Here is a 21742-nt window from a genome sequence, read left to right on the forward strand (position 1 = left end):
ACATATCTGCGTTGGGCTTCACACTGGGCTAGGCCTCTTTGCTCCATCCATAAACAAATAAACCAATAACAATTGGGCAGCAAAAATCTGCTCAGTGTAACCCAATAGTTTTAAGGGTCGGAGCTTCAGCATTACATGGAAAGGAAAGTCGAAGCATAATCAAGTTTAAAATGAGGGGAAAGACATAAATGACCAATATAAGTCTGCTGCCACACACATACACACACACACACACACACACACACGCACGCACACACACACACACACACACGCACACACACTAAGGAAAAACACCATGCACACCTTCAGAGAAAATGCTGCAGCTCTTTCTCTGTGAAATATTTAAAGTTTGACCTAAAAAAAGGCTCTAAATCTTTCATTCACCCACAAACAGAGCGTTGATAAAAGAGCTGTTTAAAATGGCATCATTCAGCTCTAAGTCTTAAAAAATAAGGGCTCATGGTCAAACAGCTGCAACCTGGTTCCACAGGAGAGGAGCTTGGTAAATAAAATATATCTGCCTCCTGTTCTAGTTTAGAAACTCAGTAAACTTGCAATCTGATAGCAAAGGGCTACATTAGGGACATACAGAACAATTAGATCTGTGGCGCATGTAATGACTTCATTATTAAGGGCTTTATATTGTATGTTGGTAGGCAAATGCTGGATTCAACAGGGAGCCAAAGAAGACAAACAAAAATTGGACAGAAATAATTTTTTTTTTTCTGTTTAATTCTCATCAGAAGTCTGACTGCAGTATTTTGGATAAGCTGAAGGCTATGGTTATGGTATTACTGTTGCCTTGACTAAGTCAAGTAAAAATTAGGGATTTCAAAAGTTAATGTAATTTTTTTCTCAAGAAAAATAACTGTGCGGCATCAAAACTACTTGGATGAGACAGATCCAAGTAGGAAAAATGACTTCATAACTGAGACTGGGCCTCATTGTTTGGTATTATTATGTTTACAATCTGCTTTTTCTCCATTTGATGTGAACAGCTCTAAGCAGAATGCTTCGTAACTTGCTGTTTATAATTTCACTTCTCTTTTCTCCCTGCAGGTTTGGTGATGTCAGCCATCACTGTCATCATTCTGGTGCTGTACTTTGTCATAAACACATTTGTCGTTAAAGGTTTGTGTGCATGAACCATTTTAGCAGAACAATGCCGAACGCTGGCTACTCTAAGGAGCAAACTTGAAATGAAATTGTTTGGCTAAACATGAACTCCGGTTTGTGTTGCAGGTCATACATGGCTACCAGAGTGCACTCCGATATACGTCCAGTATTTTGTCAAGTTTTTCATAATTGGCGTCACTGTGCTGGTGGTGGCTGTCCCAGAAGGCTTACCTCTTGCTGTCACTATTTCTCTGGCCTATTCTGTGAAGGTATAGCCAACACACCTGGTTCATGTAGTTAGCCTTCACTCCAGCTTTACACTAGTAGGTGCAGACACTATCTGAAGTAGTCAGTGTGATGTTTAAAAATCCTTTCTGGTTTTGTATTGAAAATATCTCTGTGCCTGTTAGTGTTCCAGTTAAACACATTCAGCATAGTTTGTCAAAACATGTTTTAAAGCCATTGAAAAGTCATTCTAGAAGTCTGTTTATGTTTAAAGCAATAAAAAGAAAACCTTCGCCCTATTCTTCATCTTCATCCTGTCCAAAATCACATCTCTCCATGCACTGATGAACAAACCATCTATCATCATTTACTGCCTCCTCCTCATCCACCCCACTGTTTTCCCTTGATATCTCATAACCAGAAAATGATGAAGGACAACAACCTTGTACGGCATCTGGATGCATGTGAAACCATGGGGAATGCCACGGCCATCTGCTCCGACAAGACCGGCACGCTCACCACCAACCGGATGACTGTAGTGCAGACTTACATAGGTGAGGCAGAAGAAAGTGCGTGTTAAAGATTAAAGCTGCATATGCCGGGTTAGACAGGAGAGGACTGCTGTTGCATTTAAACACTTGTTATTTCTAAGCTTATTGGGGGTTTTTTCCCCAAGGGTAGATATTTTTTCTACAAATCTGTGTCCTTTGAGCTAACTTCTTTTTATTTTATTTTTTGCTACACAAATTGCTGTCCATATCTACTGGCAACTCTGGTAAAGATTCATGACCAGTGCTGAAATAACTGGGTTCTTTATCAATCAATCATGTTTATAACCAACAAGGCAGTTCAAAGTGCTTTACATCATGAAAACATAAAAACATCATAAAATACAGTCAACAGTTGTGAAAACCAGTAACAGATATTACATTTTGTGAAGTACCATCATTAAAATCATCAGTACACATAAAATATGCTGATTAACTGATTGTTCAGTTACCAGGAGTCAACCCTAAACCCTAAACAGTTTTTAGTCTTGATTTAATGGGATTGCTTGTTCATGTTTGGTTCTGGTTCTGGGGATGCAGAGCAGAACAGAACAGAACCAGAAGACCTGAGGGCTCTGGAAGGCTGATATAACAGCAGCAGATCTTTAATGCACTGTGGTGCTAAGCCGTTCAGTAATTTATAGACTAACAGTATTTTAAAGATTATTTTCTGAGTTTCACGGAGCCGGTGGAAGGACTTGAGAACTTCCACTAGTTTTAATGTGAGCAACAGCGTTCTGGATCAGCTGTAGCTGTCTGATTGATTTTTTAGGCAGACCTGTGAAGACACTGTTGAGGTAATCAATGCGTCTAAAGAGAAATGCATGGATGAGTTTGTCTAGATCTTGCTGGGACATTAGTCTTTTAATTCTTGAAATGTTCTTCTGGTGATAAAAGACCGTCTTTGTAACCATCTTTATGTGGCTTTGAAGGTTCAGGTCTGAGTTTATTAATACAGACTTCCTGATGGCAGTTTCAGAGAGAGTAGGAGTTTTTAAAGGGACAGAAGCCCAATTTCAAGGCATTAAGTTATGAAGTTAAATTTCTTTTTAGTCATGTTTGATATCTGACACTTTAAAGAAACCAGTTTTGTTAGGGCTTTGTGACAGAATGATGCATTGTTAAGCTGGAAATAACCAAAAGAAGATGGGCACACTGGCTGAAGGAGGAAATGGTCAGCAAAAATATGCAAGTATGCTGGGATGTTCAACCTCTGAACTGCAATGTGAACTCTAGTGTCCCCTACTGTGTACCTTGATGGCATTGAGTGGCTATGACTGGTTTCCATCTGACCATTCTCTTCACACAATTTCTGCTTATTGGATAGTTTATCTCTTTCCCTGACCATACTTTCCAAATAATGGTGGTGTGTGATGTTCTCTGTAGACCAACAGTTTTGTGAAACAGTCAGACATTTATGTCTGGCTCCAAAAACCATGCTAAATTCAAAGTCACTAAATTGGTATTTTTTCCTCCATGTTAACACTTGTTTTTGACTCCAGTAAGTCTTCTTTATCACGTTGATATGCCTCAATGTACGGAGTTTCTGCCTTGTCACTAACTGACTCTATTTATGTTAACAAGCTATTGAAATCATGTCATACAGAGTGGCCCTGGAGTGTCGATGTGGAGGTTATCATTCAAGGTGATGAAAGTGTGTCTATTGTTTCAGGTGATGTGCACCATCGTGTGATTCCAGACCCTGGACTGGTCAATCCTCGGACACTGGATCTGCTAGTCAATGCAATCGCCATTAACAGCGCCTACACCTCCAAGATCTTAGTGAGTAACCCTCAGACAAATACAAACATTTATTCTTTAAAGCAGTATTTGTTTATAATAATAAGATCCTGGAAATAATGTTGTCTTCTTTAAAGGGGACTTATTATATAAAATTCACATTTTGCATCTCTCTAAATTTCCACTTGGGTTTCTACTGCTTCTGAAAACAGCCCAAGTACTTAAAAAACCCCATCCAGTCAGTTATTAGCAATAGGTTATGAGCCATTTCAAAAACCCATGGAAATCAGCAGGCACTGTCCCTCACCTCGCAACCCTAGCGCACGTCGCCTGTCACCTAGCAACTCAAGCAGAGCTCCAACACATTTGGTCAGTTGGTTTTACCACTGTATGCACTGTACAGTGACTGATGGTTAAAGACAAGTGTTGCATTGTTGTCCTATCCATAACCTCTTGCTTCATTATGGTTGGTTGTGTGGGAGCCTCCACTTTTGCTTTTCAAAGTTTGTGTAATTGTTTCATTTTGCAGTCATTTTCACATGCTTCTGACCTACCCTAACCTGTTCAATGAAGCGTAACAGCTTACCTTTAAATCATTTGCTGTTTCACTCATCCTTCCTTCCTCTTCTGTCTCTTCCTCTCTACCTATATCATGCTAATTTGCATCACCTCTATTCTTTAACAGCCACCGGACGTGGAGGGGGGTCTAGCCAAGCAGGTGGGCAACAAAACAGAGTGCGGCCTGCTGGGACTTGTCTTAGACCTTCAGCGGGACTACACCCCTGTAAGAGAGCAGATCCCTGAGGAGAAACTCTACAAGGTAGAAAATCACAAACCAAATTCAGTTTCTAACATTTCCCCTTAGATCACAAGTATGCAAGACACCCGGTAGATGGAATAACATTTGATTGTCTTCTAGATTTTTCTTTTTGCCTGGATGTTTTTACCCCCTCCTTTTTCATTTGCAGGACTTTTAAACACTATTTCAGTTTTAGAATGCACTATAAATTATGGTCCCCTTCATCAGAATGTCTTCAGTTTCCTCACACCATGCAGAATTAAGTCTTGTTTTTGACTCAAACAACTAAAATGAAAATGCACGAAAAACTCTTGAACTAAAACCTGTTGCATGTGAAGAAAAAAGTAGAAAGTAGTTTTTATGTAGTTGTGATCAGGTTTAACCCCAAACTAGTCTCATTTTCAGATGTTTAAAGTATTATGGCTCCATGACATTTGTAAAATCTGTATTGGAGTATTCGGCAATATAGTTGCTGAATGATTATATTGATTATCCCATGTTCTATTCTTTTATTTCCTTCATCACAATGTCACTGTTTGTTACCTTTAGCATCCCAGCCACCAAAATCCCAACTATATAATGAGTGGGATCAACAGCAGGAAACCCTATTCCAACAGGCCTAAATATATTATTGATATGACAAATTTGCATGCCTGGTGCTTGAAATATATTTTATTACGCCCAAGTGGTCTTTTGCAAATGTGACACGTAGATATTGACACATAAAATAATAATTGTAATTTGATACTTTGCCCAGGTTTAGTTGGTGTTAATCTTTATCACTCATCTTTCTCTCTCTCTCTCTTTCTCTCTCTCTCTCTCTGTCTCTTTCTCTCTCTCTAAGGTTTACACTTTCAACTCAGTGCGTAAATCTATGAGTACGGTGATCAAGCTGCCTGATGGTACCTTCCGCCTTTACAGCAAAGGAGCCTCTGAGATCATGTTGAAAAAGTGAGTGGAGCTTTTAATTCAAGAACTTAATTTTTATTACAGCTGTTTTAAAAATTCAGTCTCACTGATATGCTTTCTCATCAATCAAAGATGTCTGAAAGCAGCGAATAAAAGCAGTTTGTGTTGACACTTAGTGAAACGTTTCAGTGAAGCACCAAAGATGTCATTCTTTGTTTTCTCTCTCAGGTGTTCCTACATCCTGGATGCCAACGGAGAACCTCGAAGTTTTCGTCCACGTGACAGAGATGAGATGGTAAAACAGGTGAGGCTAATTCATGGGTGCATATTGAATTAATTTACTCTATAATCAGACGATAGTCCTGCAGATAGAGACGTTGATGAACAGTAAAAGTAAATCTCATGGTAAACCCTAGCTGAGCTTTGATTAAAAGTTGTTCAGTGGGTAAGCAGGTGAGAGGCTCTGCAGTTCATATTAATGATTTCAAAGAAATGCTGACTCAGAATTCCACATTACTGCTGTATTTTAACTAATTTCATTCTTCTTTTTAAATTAAGTTCCTGGAAAGATTAGCAGCTTGATCTTTTCAGCTTAAACTTAGCAACATAGCAAATACAAATTTGGTAGCACATTTCATTATGGCTTGGGGAACTTAATGAGGAATAATAACTTAACAATAAAGATATAAGAATTTGGCTGAGACGAACTAGTCTATTAAATTTGCCTATTAGAAGTTAAAAAAATAAAATCTATTCAAACTATCTGGTCTTATTGGGGAAAAAACATACCTGCTCTTAAACCTGATAGTTGGTTGAGCCACCTCTCCCTGCCAGAGTTTCCCTGACTTGAGTCTAATCTTTGACCAGGCCAAAATCTTTTTTTTTTTTTTTTTTTAGCATTTTTGAGATGAACTTGCTGGTGTTCAGATCATTAATCTGCTGCATTAACCATATGTTCCCTTTCTGAGTTTTCTGGTTGAGATTCATGGTTCCATCAATGACAGTTTTACACCATAAGGTGACCCATTCAAGCTTAGAACAAACCAATGTGTCACAATTTTCTTCAGCTAAATAGAAAAAAAAAAAAAACTGACATAATTATCTTTGGGCCTAAGAGGAATGATGATGTTTTTTTTTTTATGATTAATCACATAAGCTATCATTTAAAAACTAAAGTTTTTATGTACTCTCTTATATAAATCCACATTTAAGTGTGACCAAAAACAGAAAATCTCCCAGGACTTCCTTAAAAAAAAGGTTTTTAATCTCAATGTAACTTTTCTGGTTAAATAAAAACAACCTGTGTAAATAGCACATGTTTAAACTGTGTTAAACATGTACATAATGCTGCTGTTACAGATTTGGATTTGAAGGTTTTTTTTTTTACCATGTGAACAGATTCTTCCTCCTCTCCTGTGTAAATACTGTTTTATGAGGCATATATTATGATTTTGATCCCTAATTTTGACGTTTTATGCTTGAAACATGAGTAAAGGTAGTTTTTATAAGACCAGCCAGTCATTAAAAAGCATTCTAACACAAAGACTGCTGATGAAGTTATAATATCAAGATAAGCTCGCATTTTTTCATGCACATTTACTGTGTAATTAGGATCTGTTAAGTGAGCTGCTTTTGGAACAACATAAAGATAATGTTGCACTGCTGCTGACTCCGTCTGATTTCCTTGATAAAAATTATTTTCCATATTAACAGTTTAAGCCTTCAATTTTAAGTTACTCAAACCTCCACAAGCATGACATGTAAACAAAAATGTGACATCAACTTTGGCAGACTTACATTTTTACAGACTTGAGTGACATTTGAAAATAGCTCTATCAGCTTTACTGTAACACAAACGTTTGCAAACAAGCGCATGTATTTGTGAATTTTCTGAGAGTTTGCAGCCTAAGCGTGGCGTAATTGACTGACAGGCGGACAGATCTAAATTTGGCTCATGATGAGCACAGCTTGTGCCGTGAGAAAAATAACTGCTCCTTCCACGACTCGATTCCAGCTCAGTAGTTGAGTTTGCGTTGTGGCAGCTTCATGTCACCTCGTTTCTGTGTCACGCTGCGCCGTCTGCGGCAGGCCGGGGGTCTTTCCCTTCAGCTGCGTCACATCGGATCCATCATGACTACACCTCAGACCTCATTTCTGCTTTACATATATCGGAATCCAAATGACTGGTGAAGTCAGCACTGTGATTGGTTTTATTAATTGACTGCTAGGTGATTGAACCAATGGCCTGTGAGGGGTTGAGGACCATCTGCATCGCCTACCGTGATCTGCCGCCAAATCCGGAACCAGAATGGGACAACGAGGCGGAAATTGTGACAGAGCTGACCTGCATCACTGTGGTTGGAATAGAGGACCCTGTGCGGCCCGAGGTATGTGGCTTTGAAGGGGTGCTGAAGCTTTGCAGTACATAAACTCTTTTACGCCGTCTGTCTGAAGCATGATTGGCATTTTGTTTCTGTGTAAATAAATTCCTTTGACCTTTTCGAGGTGCCGGAAGCCATCCGGAAGTGTCAGCGCGCGGGCATCACAGTGCGGATGGTAACTGGTGACAACATTAATACAGCGAGGGCCATCGCTGCTAAGTGCGGCATCATACACCCTGGAGACGATTTCATCTGTCTGGAGGGAAAAGAGTTTAACCGGCGAATCAGGAACGAGAAGGGGGAGGCAAGTTTGGGTCTTCGTCAAGTTAAAAGGAACTTCAGTGTTCCGACCGGGATGCATTTCATTCTGTTTAATACAAACGTTTTAAAGCATTACTAGTTTCTTCATGATTTGCTCAGATCAGTCTGATGCTTTCTGATGTTTCAAAGCTCGTTTTTAGCTGTTGTAGATGAATTTTTTTTCCTTTTACTTAAAGTAATTACAGATAGATTGCATTTAAATTAATAGCAACCTGCCAGGGAACTACAGATGAAAATGATCTCTTGTGGCTAAATCTGGCATATTTACAAGGTCATTCTAATGGACTCATGTTTATTAATATACAATGCCCCTTATTAAATAAATTCAAATTCAATTTCTGGTAGATATAAATTGCCAGTATATAGGTTTTATGACTTCTTATAATAATCAAAATTTGCAACGTAAAAAATAGCAGCCAAAGAAAAACAATTTTTGAATTGACTATTGATTGAAATAATTTTGAAATCCTTTAAGAAAGTCTGACAAATATGAAGCTTAATTTAAAAAAAACTAGAAGTGTCTCTTGAGATTTAGTTCTCAGATGCCATGTGGCCATTGAGAATTTTTACATTTAGTTTTGGCCTCTTGTTGCTGAATTTAGCTGATTTTGACACTGTAGTTTACAAAAATATGACATAAGAAGATACCAGAACAACATTCAAAAGCTTTTTCTAGCCTTGGTCCTCTGAGCAGCCTTTAGCCGTTCATATTAGAAGGCAGAGGTGATGTCACACTATGTGGGAGAGGGGTTTTTGTAAAACAGGATTCAAAGATTATTTTAAAACATCCACAGATTGATTGGGAATTGATAACATAAAACATAAACCGAACCAGCATTCTCATATCAGCTGAAAGTCTCACTGAATAAACTCCAAATGTTTCACGTTGAAGAAAACATCTTTAAACAACTTCTGACAAATCAGTGCTTCGTCTTTAATACTTCGAACAAAATAACCTTGAAAATTTCTTAACTTAACTTTGTAATAAGATATACACAAAAGAATGTTCTTGATATCTTTTATGATGACCAGTCAGTCGCCAATCATTGCCGTTCAAGCTGAAAATTGTTCAATTCTGGTCACCAGCAGATTTCTTAGTGTAAAATGTTGTAGAGACCAACCAAATCATGTTTATAACATTTTCCTTGTTATGAACCTGAGGGTGTTGAGTCCACATTTTTTTTTTAAAACTAACAAGGAAGACAAAGTAAATGGTTTCATCGGCATTAGCATCAGTATCGGTCGATGTTAGTCATTTTTTGTCCACATCTGGGTGCTCTGGAAAAGTGATTCTTTTAAAAATAATGTCTATAAAGGCACTTAAATTTACATCTTTTCATTTCTTTTTCTATTGAAAGATTTATAAAAGGTGGCAACACAAAGACAGACTGATTACCGTAAGAAACGGAAATGGAAATAGAGTGAGATATTCACCATAATAAGATTTCTATTGCAGCTTCGTCCTGAAGTGGCTGAATCCACTGAGGTCAGAGCACAGAATAAAAAAAAATCAACATTTATTCAGAATACTTTCATCCAGCCCATTTAGCTGTATAATTTGAATTTAGCAAAAAGCTTAATGAGATAGGTAGCTGATTAGTTCTGTGGCTTTGCTTTTCTAAGGAGTGTGAATTTAAATATACTCCCTAAAACGTAGGTGTAAATCCTAATTATGCCAGCAGTCTGCGGCTGATTGAATGGAAGTGCGGAGCACAGTGTCTCTCTGATCCTGGTTCCTCAATGGAGTCCAGGATTAACAGTGACATCTAGTGAAGCACTGCTGAGTTGGTTCTTCTGTGTTAATCTTCATCACACGCGCTTCCTTTTACAGATTGAACAGGAACGTATAGATAAAATCTGGCCCAAGCTGCGCGTGCTGGCTCGGTCCTCGCCGACAGACAAGCACACGCTGGTTAAAGGTGAGGCTCCGGGGTTTAATCACTGAAGCACGAGTGTGCTTAGACATCACAGGAACATTTTGAGCCTGTTTTGCCCTCCTCTAGGCATCATTGATAGCAGCATCGTGGAACAGAGGCAGGTTGTCGCGGTAACAGGAGACGGGACTAATGACGGACCAGCTTTGAAGAAGGCTGATGTGGGCTTTGCCATGGTAAGCTGATCCGTAATTATTCACCTATAATGTTTATGAGCTGCTAAAGGCCCACTATGCCTCCATTTGTGTTGGTGTATTTACAGCTGAAGCTTTAAGTGGCTCTTTATGTGCTGGGCCAGGCTGATGAGGAATTGGCATTTTGTGGACAGGAAAAATGGCATAGAATTACCACAGCACAATGGCAGTCCTTATATTTTCTTTTAAATTACTAAACTCAAATTATGTGGTTTAATTCTTTCAAACTCAGAAAATTATGTTAAGAGACTTAAGAAACAAGTAAAAGAATTTTATAACTGGCCTTGAAATTTACAAGCAGCCTTTGCAAAGAGGCTAACACCGGACTGATGTTCTCCTGTTGGTTTGTGCTGGTTAAAAATCATGCTGCTGCATTGGAAGTGCTAATCTCTGTTAATAAAATGAGCAGCAATAATCCAACCGGAAGGTTTTGGAAGGATGGTTTACGAATGAAAGATGATGATTTTACCACAGCATTGATGTTATCAAACCTACAAGCATCTATCTTAACAACTAAGTTAGCGACAACACTCTTCAAAATAGAGAGATAAGCTCAAGGTGGAAGACTTTTAGACTGAATAAAATAAAATGTTCATTAAAATAAAATAAAAAAAATTAGGGCCTTCCATGATTTGGTGTCAGCAAAACAATCAAGATGAATCAAGATATTTGGTAAAATGTTGTCTTTGCAGTGTAAAAGACCTCTTTCTCCTTGATTAAGGAGAAAGACATCCACCATCAACCAGATCTCTGAGTGCTGCTGCCCATCAGACTTGAGCTTTTTATGGATAAAAGTTAAAAGTGTAGAGTCTCTCCGTCCTCTACACAGATTGTAAACCAGCTGATTGCTGTCTGAGGAAGACCTCCACATTGACTGAAGTGAACCTTGAGTCATGTCACGTCCCTCTGTCAGCCAAAGGATTTCTGAAATGACTTGTTGGTTAAATTTGGAAGGTGGTTTAGAGGCATCGGTGCTGTCAGTGACTAACAGAGGCAACTGGATTCACAGTTGCGTTGTTCTCTGTTACATGTTTTTATTTTACACAAAAGGCCGAAAAACACATAAGGTCGCGGGTCCTCCCGGCCCGGCCGGTTCTACAGTCAATGCTCTTACTCACGCCAAGTGGCAGCGCTCAGAGGCAGAACAACACGATATCGAGACAGTGGCATTCCAAAGTAATTTGGATGCTTGAACGCTCGCATGAATCATGTCATGAGTCCCGTTCCTCTCACTCCATCTCAATCTCTGCCAGGGTATCGCCGGGACAGACGTGGCTAAAGAGGCGTCCGACATCATCTTGACTGATGACAACTTCAGCAGCATTGTCAAGGCCGTGATGTGGGGACGAAATGTCTACGATAGCATCTCCAAGTTCCTGCAGTTCCAGCTCACGGTCAACGTAGTGGCTGTCATCGTGGCCTTCACCGGGGCATGCATCACTCAGGTGGACACATTTCTTAACACTTATACATGCTGACAAATTTCCACACACATGCAAAGACACACACACGCACACACACACACACACCTAAACATAATGCAGACACATAAATGTCACTTCTGGAAGATTCACTCATCTTATATATGGGTTGACAAGGCAAAGCAGGAAATGCTTTTATTGCATTTTTAAACTACCCTTTGTAAGCAGAGATGTCCTGGCAGAATCACATGTATTCATTTGAAAGGAATGTCAAACTGCACATGGATATATGTGTTAAAAATACATGGAATTTTTTTTCATATAACTATGATTGAAATAAAGTTATTTGACAGGTAAATCATAAATAAACCAGTGAAAACAACTGAATATGTGACAGAAGCAATAAAACAGAGCAACCTGTATGTGGTAGTGTGTCCAGCACAATACAGGATGAGATTTTATCAAGACATTTTAGAGTAAATGTCTCAAACTTTACAAGTGGCGTGTTTAATAAACTGTCATCAGGTCCAGGTTTGTCTAGTCCAGATTTTTACATTTCTACACTCGTCTAATTCGAAGTTGGTTTTAATGCAAAAGGTTGAAAATTCTTTCTGTGTACTTTCACAAATATAACAAAAATGTTTCACAATAATCTTAAACTGTGTTTGAAGGAATTGCTGTTCAGTGCAGAATTATCTGGCTGAGGTTTGATCAGTCTAAGTAGATTTTGAGGGAGTCATTTTTAAAAGTGTTTTCCAGGAAGGAGTTGGGGAGATCCTCAGTGCTCCGTCATCATTCCTTTTTCCATAAAGTTTCCAAAGCAAAGTCAAAGGCCCAATATTTAAAAAAAATAAATAAAAGTATGAATACTCCATTTAATGATTGATTCCTAAACTAGTTAATGATCATTTCAATAATTAATTAATCCAGATTCATTTGATGAATCATTTCAGCCCTACATTAAACATGTGTAGTTGGCCTGTAAACAACGAGTCTAACAGCCACAGGTCCCTGAGGGCCTGTCTCATCTCAGCATGGTTTATGAAACAGGAAAATGTTTCTGCAGGATTCTCCTCTGAAGGCAGTGCAGATGCTTTGGGTGAATTTGATCATGGACACGTTTGCCTCGCTCGCTTTGGCAACCGAGCCCCCGACTGAAGCCCTGTTGCTACGAAAACCCTATGGTCGAAACAACCCGCTCATCTCTCTCACCATGATGAAGAACATCCTCGGCCACGGAGTCTACCAACTGGTCATCATCTTCACTCTGCTGTTTATAGGTACGAATTCAACCAAATGCATTTTTACCAAATTCCTAATCCATTCTAACTATCTAACTATCTATCTAACTATCGAAGCACGTAGCAAATGTAAACCTTCTTGCAGTTCGCAGAAAGTTATCCTGGAAGGACCGGAAGTGACAGTAACTGGCCAAATGGGAGAAACAATTTTCCCGCTCAAGCTAAAGTTGGTCCACGGAAAGACATATTTACGAGTTCAAACATGGACGTTGTTTGTGCAACTGAAAATGTCAAATTACTTTTGTCAAAGAAAGCAACAGAACATAATTCTGCCCTAGTAGAGACACACACACAGTCAGCCAGCCTAGCAGTTGTCTGACTCACCGGATGTCTGCTGTTGGTAATTGGCCTGGTCATGCTTGTTTGAGAATGCTCAAACGAACAGCTACAGGCAACATGGCTGTTTTTATTCGACTTCTCTTCAAGTGAGCATAAAGGTCTTTTTCTGGACGTGTAACTTCAAGGACAATAGATGTCCAAGGACAACAGGAAAATAAAAATGAAAATAAAGAGTTATGTGCTTTACTAGTGCAGCAAACTCTCAGAGGATTCAGAATTTCAAACTGGCCTCTAGAATAGTTTGAATTAAGCAGCTTTTAGAAAACATTGTATTCCAGGTTAGTATTTTTTACAACACAAGGTTAGCCTTTAGCTAAATGCATTTTTCTGCATTGTGTGTGAAAAATTGTTTTTTTTTTACAGTAGATGATCAAATAAATCATGTTTGTAAGATACAGAAAAGAACTATATTTGGCAAAATACAGACAATGGCAGCATAATGTTTCCTCTCATTACCTCTCTTTCACCCACCAGGCGAGCGCATGTTTAACATCGACAGCGGTCGCAACGCGCCGCTCCACTCCCCGCCCTCCGAGCACTACACAATCATCTTCAACACCTTCGTCCTCATGCAGCTTTTCAACGAGATCAACGCTCGCAAGATCCATGGAGAGAGAAATGTCTTTGACGGCATATTCGGCAACCCCATCTTCTGCTCCATTGTTTTGGGGACCTTTGCAGTGCAGGTCATATTAACCCTTTGACACAATGGTCAGAAAAAAAAGATGTTGCAATGCTCTGTTTGTTGTATGGTGTTTTTCTTTTATGTGATATTCAGTTCAGTTTTAATGCAGTTTATTTATATGACCCCAATTCACAACACTTAATGTCTCAAGGCAATATTCCGCTTTCTTTTTTCACTTCCTGAGTCCTTTCTTGTGTCTTTCCTTCCTTCTGCGTCCTTCTTCTACTCCCCTTTCTTTTTGTCCTTTCAACTGTTCTTCCCTTCTTGTGTTGTACATCCAAATTATTTCTTCCTTTCCATCCTTATATCACACCTCCCTTAATTCGTTTCTTGTGAGCCTTCTTCTTTTCTTCCTCGTATCTTTTTTTCTTTGCTGCCATTCTATCACGTGTTCCTCATTACTTCTTTGCATCTTTCCTCTTCCTGGTTTTGGCTATATGTTAAGAAATATTTGTGGAAATATCTGCCAGATAGTCAGTGCTACTGTCTTGCCTTAAAGGGAATCTCAAGGACTGAAAACACTGGATATTTGAGTTTGAATAAGTACAGAATTTTTAAATAACAAATGTTTGTTACAGTATAAAAAAATATTGTAACAACAGTATAAATATTACTTTAGCTGGAGTTGGAATAATTGCCCCGTTTCTGCAATAATTAAAACAGAGGAAAATATTTAAACTTTTCTTCACTTTAAAGTATTACATGCAGCTCAGAGAACAACATTTTGTCTGTTTGTGTTCCTCCACACATAAATCTACCAGAAATCTACAGTGACTAAAACAAGCAAACCAGATGAAGCATTTTGTGTTTCATAATTATTACAGTAATGACCGCTGTGTGCAGCTCTGCTGTGTGTTTCAGTGTGTCAGAGTCATGACATTCTCCTTCCTTGTGCTTCTGCTGCAGATTGTGATCGTGCAGTGGGGAGGGAAGCCCTTCAGCTGTGCCCCTCTCAATGTGGAACAGTGGCTCTGGTGTCTGTTTGTGGGTGTTGGAGAGCTGCTGTGGGGGCAGGTAGGAAGCTTCTCAGCCTGCTGCGTCTTATCCGTCAGCAGCGGTCAGCCTGGGTTTCCCTCGGAGGAGGCCAAGGGAAATATTCATAAACTAATCTTAGAGTCTTCTTGCAAGGAGCCAGACAGATTCAGTCCCAGCGTAATGGCGACTGTGTTACAAAATTTTGTCCGGTTGGTCAACTTGTCTTTTCCTAAGCTCTTTTATAATTTCTCACACATCTTTTAAAAAAATCTAATATAAGAAGAAGACATATGTGCTGCAATAAGACTTACTCTAAGCTGTAATATGAGTCCCTAGTGTTTAAAAAAATGAACTAAAACTTGTACTAAATTATTTTTTTAAAAACATTTCGAAACAATCACACATACATTCAAATTAGTCCTAGTTGTCAAACAGTTCATTAAGTTTAGTTTATTATCAGTTTAAAATGTCAAACTTTTTAAACTACTGAAATCCACCAGAGAATCTAGTGGAGAGGAATGACTCACCTTTGACATGAAGAAACCTCCAGCAGAACCAGAACCTGGCTTCTTTAAAAACTCTGCTATGACTTTATCTGCATCAAATTGTTTTTTCAGTATGTCAAGTGTTGGAGTTTTTTCCTCACCAGTTATAGTGACATAGCATTCTGTGTCAATAGCCATCACAGTAGATCCATCTTACCTGCTTATTGTATCGACAATCTGAGTTAAGTGTCGATATCGTTATATCGACACTTAACTAGCTCGATGGTCTTCCAGCTTACTGCCTCAGGTTGGTTCAGTTGTTTCTTCTGCCTTCATGTTGAATCTTTTAATAAAGTCCCTTATACTTGTGTTCTGAAATGTTCCTTGTAGTTTGCATAGCCTGCATGTGGTGTGGCTTTTGTCCAAGTAATTTTCTCCTTCGTGCAGAGGAAACAGGATCCTGCGTTTATGAACTGTCGGGCTACTGAGTTCCGCCATCTGCATTACTCAAAATTAGGTCATAAATTAACATTAAGATAATTGAGTTTTGACATTTGTTAATTGGGTCAGAATCGGCCATTTCCGCATCTCGGATCATCAAAATAGATTTCATACTTCCCGCCCCTGGCAACACAGCTCTGTGCACAGTTGAGTGCTTGGATGGATCTGGATCTGATCAAGTATCAGCGGAACAGCAAATACAAACAGAGGTTACTTGACTCGTGTGGCTGTGGGAATTTCCTAGTAGAAAGATATGGAAACACTGTTTCCTAGGAGTTTACAGTAAAAGATCTTCTTCTCAGGTGTTGCAGGAACAGATATAATGAAATAAATGAAGGATTTTCCCAAAACATTCAAAAATCATTGGAGAAATACATTCAGATTCAGGCATGAATATTACAGTCATTATTCATAAACTGTATTTTGTAGTTATTTAAAACAGTGACACAAATGATCTTTTCTGTTGGTCTCTCAAATTTGGAGATGCAAAGCACTTTAGTCAGTGTCAGCTATTAGAAAAAAAACTTTTCCCGCACATTGATATTTTTGATCTTCTCTTTGATAAACTTCACCATTTGAACCCAAGAACAGAAGACCTCTGGTATCTGTGATTAGATTCCACAACTGCACTTGATTAACTAAAACCTGCTTACACTTGAGATTGCCACAAAAAATACTTCTATTTCATTGGTTCAAACACCAAATATACCTTAATATGCATTCATACATGCAACGGAAACTGTTTTAGCCCAGAAGCTAACATTCACGGTCTTCCTTATTTACACTCCAAGCTGTTCTGCAAGCGCTAGATAGTTTTACTTCCCAATCTGTATTTGTTTGTGATTATTTTTGACAGGAATAGAGCCAAGAATTGGCCATTTTTTCACATTTAATTTGGAGGTTGCTCCACACAAAAATCCGCAAATAGTTGAATATACAAATACTGAACCTTGAATATTTATTCTGAAATTGGCAGGACCATAATCCGGTTTTATCTAAAACTGCTTTGTTTCTCCTTGATAATCACTGAACTGATTGTCTTAATACCAACAAATGTGTTTCCCAGGTGATTGCCACCGTGCCAACAGAGCGGCTGCCATGTCTGAAAGAGGCTGGGCTTGGCCTGGAGCCTGGGGAGGAAGAAGGAGAGGAGCTAGCAGAGGATGAGGAGGAGATTGACTGTGCTGAGCGAGAGCTGCGTCGCGGACAGATCCTGTGGTTCAGAGGCCTCAACCGTATCCAGACTCAGGTACCACATGACCGAGCCTCCAGTTCAAACCGTAACCATTATTTTGTCACAGGAGCACACACGGACACCCAGACATTTCAACGTGAACCTTCACTCGGTCATGACACGTGTGCAGTTTGTTTGAGGAGATTTACCGAAAAAGGAAGTCCACGCCTAAGCAATTTTATTGTGCATGATGTTTGCACTGTTTTCATCAAGTGGTTAATAAATGAATGCAAATCATTCAGCACTATTTGTGTAATGTAGCACAAGCCCAAATAAACTGCCAGTATCATGATCTTCTCATGCTAACGGAGCAGACTTTTGTAAAGAGATAAAGAACTCCTTAGAACCTCGCTTTGTTTTTGAGCAATTTTAGAAAACTTTATGGTCTTTATCTGACTTGTTCTTACTCTTCAAAAGTCAGTCTATCTCATCCATTCTCTGCTGTTCTTCTGTATTGTGCCAAACATAATAATTTCTTTTTTCTCTGACACAGCTGACATTTCTGTTCTACCTAAATCCTCTCGAAATGGCTTTCTCTATCTTGGAAGTGGGACCATAGAAGCGCATGGTCACCATGAGGGGGATAAATGCTGTGGCTGTTTATCTGTGTTCCTGTGCGTGTGTGTGTGTGTGTGAGGAGGGTGGGGGGGATAGTGTTGGGTGTGTGCATGTGTGTGTGTGGAAAGGATAATTATTAGTCTCCAAGGTGCTTGAGTTTTTTATATAATGAACTCACTGTGAAGATGAATATTTACCTGCATGAACACGAGCTCTTCTCAGAGCTTCTTAAGTGCCTCCCTTATATGTGCTCAGTCTTCAATGAGATTGTTTGGTCTGAACACAGAAGTATGCAAATATACCGCCTTGACCCAAGTCTTTGATATTTTCCACTTGAGCAGCCAGATTTTCTTGTAATCTTGTAAAGAGGTCTCAATAGTTCTTCAGACATGGGTAGGTCTGCCCTTGGCCCGCATCTTTTAAAAGAGCATAAATGCAGCATAAATATATCTTTGGCGCACTATTTCAAGATGTATTTTAAATATGAGAGAACATATTTGAGATAACATATTTCTTCACCCTGGGTGGAGATTTTTTTGCAGAAAAAAAGTTTTGAATCAGTGCGAAAAATAATTTTCTCTCAGAGGCCACATTGGCTTTGCCTGTCATCTGCGTGTAGATGAATAAAAGCTCTTATTGCTCAGCTTTTTTCCCAGCCAACAGTTTTTCCACAATCCTTTACCTTTTCAGTTTCGGTTTGTTCTTTATTGCAACTATGAATAAAACTGTTTGATCAAGCTAAGGATATTTTTTCTTAGATGTTTGACACCCTGCGACAGACTGGCGACCTGTCCAGGGTGTACCCTGCCTCTCGCCCGAAACGTTGGCTGGAGATGGGCACCAGCACCCCTCCCGACCCCACTGAGGGAAAAAAGGGTGCAAGAAAATGGATGGATGGATGTTTGACACCAAATAAGTTACCTCACTTCAGGAAAAAAAAATATCAAGAAGCAGGAAAGAAATATATATATCAAGACCTGGTTGAAGACCTGGCAGAAGAATCATTGTCTTTTGATTATCTATGATGTGCTTTCTGCTAACCATGTTTGAGCTGAAATCCTGTTTTCTGTGGAATTATTCAAAGATTCAACAAGAAAAAGTTGGATAATTGACAGGCTGCTTGAAACAGAATGTTTAAAGTCCAACATTAAACATATTCTTATATCCATAAAAAGTCTTATTAAAAGTAAGGTCTTAAAATGTCTTAAATTTAAGTAAGTTGACTTTTACTCTTGTATATTATTTTATTTTTATCTTGCGAGTCTTTTCTCTCAGGAAAATTCTGAGACACACTTAGACATCTTAATTGCGTTCTGTGAGTTGAGACAGTTGAGGCTATCGCTAACATCCTGCTAACATACCCTTGCTAGCTGGTTAGCTAGGGTTTTCAGACTATCATGGATAAGTGCAACTATATCACCAGAAGGTTGGATGAAGTTTGTATGTTTCTGTGGAGATTTAGCTCTTCAATACCATTCATAGTGATCTTAAATGGTCTTAAAGTTGGTGAAACCTGCAGAAGCCCTGTCTCATGTGTAAAAACATTAGAAGTCATTTTATTCTTATTTGGTAAGAGACTGAGCTGAAAATTAATGAATAAAAAAAAAGATTTCAAATAATTTTTTTTTTTTTTAAATCTTCTGAAAACTTGGAGAACTATTGATGAAGACCGCTTTTGAAGATTTGAAGAAAGTGCAGCTGCTCGGCAGGAAAATGTAATCAAACAAGAGATGACCCAAGACTTTTGCACAGCAGTATTTCTTAGTGAGGTTAGGGAAAAAAACCAAGGCCCCAGAAAACATTTCCCTATTCACGAACACACTCGCAGGCCGGCCCCTCCTGCCCTCACCGAGTGATGCTGCTGTTTTGTCTCTGTCCTGCAGATGGAGGTAGTGAGCACATTCAAGCGAAGCGGTTCGTTTCAGGGAGCGGTGAGACGGCGCTCCTCCGTGCTCAGTCAGCTCCACGACGTAAACACTATCTCTACCCCCTCTCACGTAGCTCTCTCCACCGCAACAGCCAATACCAGCCCAGCCCCTGGGAGTGAGTTCGCCGAAAGCATGTACACACATCTCCCACACACACGTACTTGCACACACTCATCCACAGACACAAACACATGTAAACACACTGCTGCACGGCACGTGGACTGCGGTATTTTTACTCTCTCTGGTTGTGTCCCCTCCGGCTCGCCCGCTGCTCGTGTGTGTGCAATGTCTCCTCCTGTTTTTTGGTTTTTCCTTCTTACTCTCCTGTTGGAACAGCACCCAGTCCCGACCGGCTGTGTGGTTCTGGTCTGATCTGGACTGGTCCAATCCCAGTGTGGCTCTCAGGCCAGAGTTTGTTTTGTCGTTGAGTGTTGGTTTGTGCAGGAGGCCGCTGACCGCTCGCTCTCTGCCTCTCTCTGTATGAGGCGTCCCGTGACACGATCTTCAAACACAGATTGGGACTGATCATTGATAAAAAGAAGACGATTGATTTTCAGATGTCACCGGCGTCCTGAAGTTCAGGGAGTGAGCAGCAGCTCCTCCTGCACCACCTATTCTTCTGTTTGCATTTGAGGTCAAGCGTAGTTCTTTTGGTTTTGTTTACTCCTAACATCTCTAACAAGTGGTGTCATTTCTTTACTCTTAAAAAAATAAGACAATATACTGTAACAATCATGTGATGACATTTTAATAATGGTACATTATATCTCACTGCATTCAATTCATATTCATCACCAAATGGCTTCCATAAGGCTTGTGTTAAGCTGTAAACCTTCGAGTATAAAAGCCCATGCCTCGCTGCTGTTTCTAAGAGTAAACGTAAGGAGCACTTCCCTCTTCCTCTCTCACTCTTGCCTCCTCTCTCCTTCCTCTGCTGCTGTCTTTTGTTTGGTTCTGCAATGTTGTCAACTGGTTAATTATGTAACAGTATTTCCAGCTCTGACGTCACACGTTTGGGTCCCCCGCGCCCCCCAAACCCTGCCCCGACGTCTTCAGAAAGTCCCGACTTCTTCCTCTCTGTCCCAACCTTGTTTTTGTTTTTTTGTTTTTGTTTGTCTTTTTCACACTCCCTCTCTTTCTCACCATCACAGCTCTCTTTCTTCTTTGTTCTCTATCCATGAAACGATACAGGTTCCCAGTTTGCGGAAAAGCACTCCTCGAAATGTCTTCTGACTGTTCGCTGTTCTGTTGTAGAGCTATTTAGATTGTAACGGATCTAAATGCAGGCTCTTATGTGTAGCATACTGATAAGATTTATTTAGTCCACTTTCCTTCCTTTTTCCATCCTGTTTTCCCCCCGTTTTTTTATCTCACCTCGTCCTTTTTGTCATCCTCCCTTGTTCTTAATAATATAGCTACCACACCTCATCTTTTTTTTCTCTTAATTTTTATTTATTTATTTTTTGAATGTCAGTTCTGCGTGCGTCTGTTTGGAAGCGTGCTAAGATGTGCGTGCATCTGCAGACATGTCGGCAAGCCGCAGCTTGACCCTTAGGGCAGTTACCTTAATAGTGCTTGTATGCCTGTGAATAAGTGTGTGCATGCATGTGTGCTGTCTCTTCATTTGGTTGTCTTCATCTGCCTTCTCAGTTGCTTATCTTTACCTTCCTTGCTCCTCTCCGTCACATCCTCCTCCCTCCCCACCTCATTCTACCCCACGCTGACCCTCCGCCACCCATACCCCTCCTCCCTTCATCACCTGGTAGAAATAGAAAGGCCCGGGTCGATTGTTGTCATCCTGCACAGTCATGAGGACACACCTGGGCTTCATGTTGAGATTAAACATCCTTCACTTCAGCTCTTTGTAATATCATAAACAACAAATGTGTTCAGATCTGCAAAAATTGGCTGCCAAATGACAGAAAATACAATAAACGCTGAAGTAGGGATGTTCAGTCAAAGCGTGGAGCTTAGCCTCAGGTCGGGCCTCTGCTAGCTCATTGCTTGCTGTTTTAATTCTTTGAGTGTATTTTTAAAAGGCTTGGTTCTGATTGTTTTACTCAGTTCTGGACTGCGACATAGTTTGCAGCCTCCGTGTTGTGGTTCAGTTCCGGACTCAGACAAACAAACAAGGAGGTTAACGTGAAG

At 39.7% G+C, this 21742-nt stretch overlaps 1 protein-coding gene across 5 annotated transcripts in view; it reads left to right on the top strand.

Moving 5' to 3' along the window:
- The window catches only part of atp2b3b (ATPase plasma membrane Ca2+ transporting 3b), a 63359-nt gene that overhangs the window by 29251 nt on the left and 12366 nt on the right, over positions 1 to 21742 (top strand). For 2 of the 5 annotated variants that reach the window (XM_081608678.1, XM_081608679.1), the window contains 17 exons: positions 1060 to 1131; positions 1243 to 1385; positions 1763 to 1895; positions 3562 to 3671; positions 4315 to 4449; positions 5273 to 5379; positions 5566 to 5641; positions 7566 to 7724; positions 7843 to 8022; positions 9871 to 9958; positions 10043 to 10149; positions 11421 to 11612; positions 12655 to 12868; positions 13703 to 13914; positions 14820 to 14927; positions 16941 to 17123; positions 19550 to 19709. In XM_081608678.1, the coding sequence (XP_081464804.1) occupies positions 1060 to 1131; positions 1243 to 1385; positions 1763 to 1895; positions 3562 to 3671; positions 4315 to 4449; positions 5273 to 5379; positions 5566 to 5641; positions 7566 to 7724; positions 7843 to 8022; positions 9871 to 9958; positions 10043 to 10149; positions 11421 to 11612; positions 12655 to 12868; positions 13703 to 13914; positions 14820 to 14927; positions 16941 to 17123; positions 19550 to 19709 (2379 nt within the window). The remainder of the gene's footprint in view (positions 1 to 1059; positions 1132 to 1242; positions 1386 to 1762; positions 1896 to 3561; positions 3672 to 4314; positions 4450 to 5272; positions 5380 to 5565; positions 5642 to 7565; positions 7725 to 7842; positions 8023 to 9870; positions 9959 to 10042; positions 10150 to 11420; positions 11613 to 12654; positions 12869 to 13702; positions 13915 to 14819; positions 14928 to 16940; positions 17124 to 19549; positions 19710 to 21742) is intronic. The other 3 variants (XM_081608676.1, XM_081608677.1, XM_081608680.1) reach the window with 2 other exon arrangements.

Source organism: Poecilia reticulata, chromosome 7 (assembly GCF_904066995.2).
Source record: "Poecilia reticulata chromosome 7, P_reticulata-male-v2, whole genome shotgun sequence".
Lineage (NCBI taxonomy): Eukaryota > Metazoa > Chordata > Actinopteri > Cyprinodontiformes > Poeciliidae > Poecilia > Poecilia reticulata.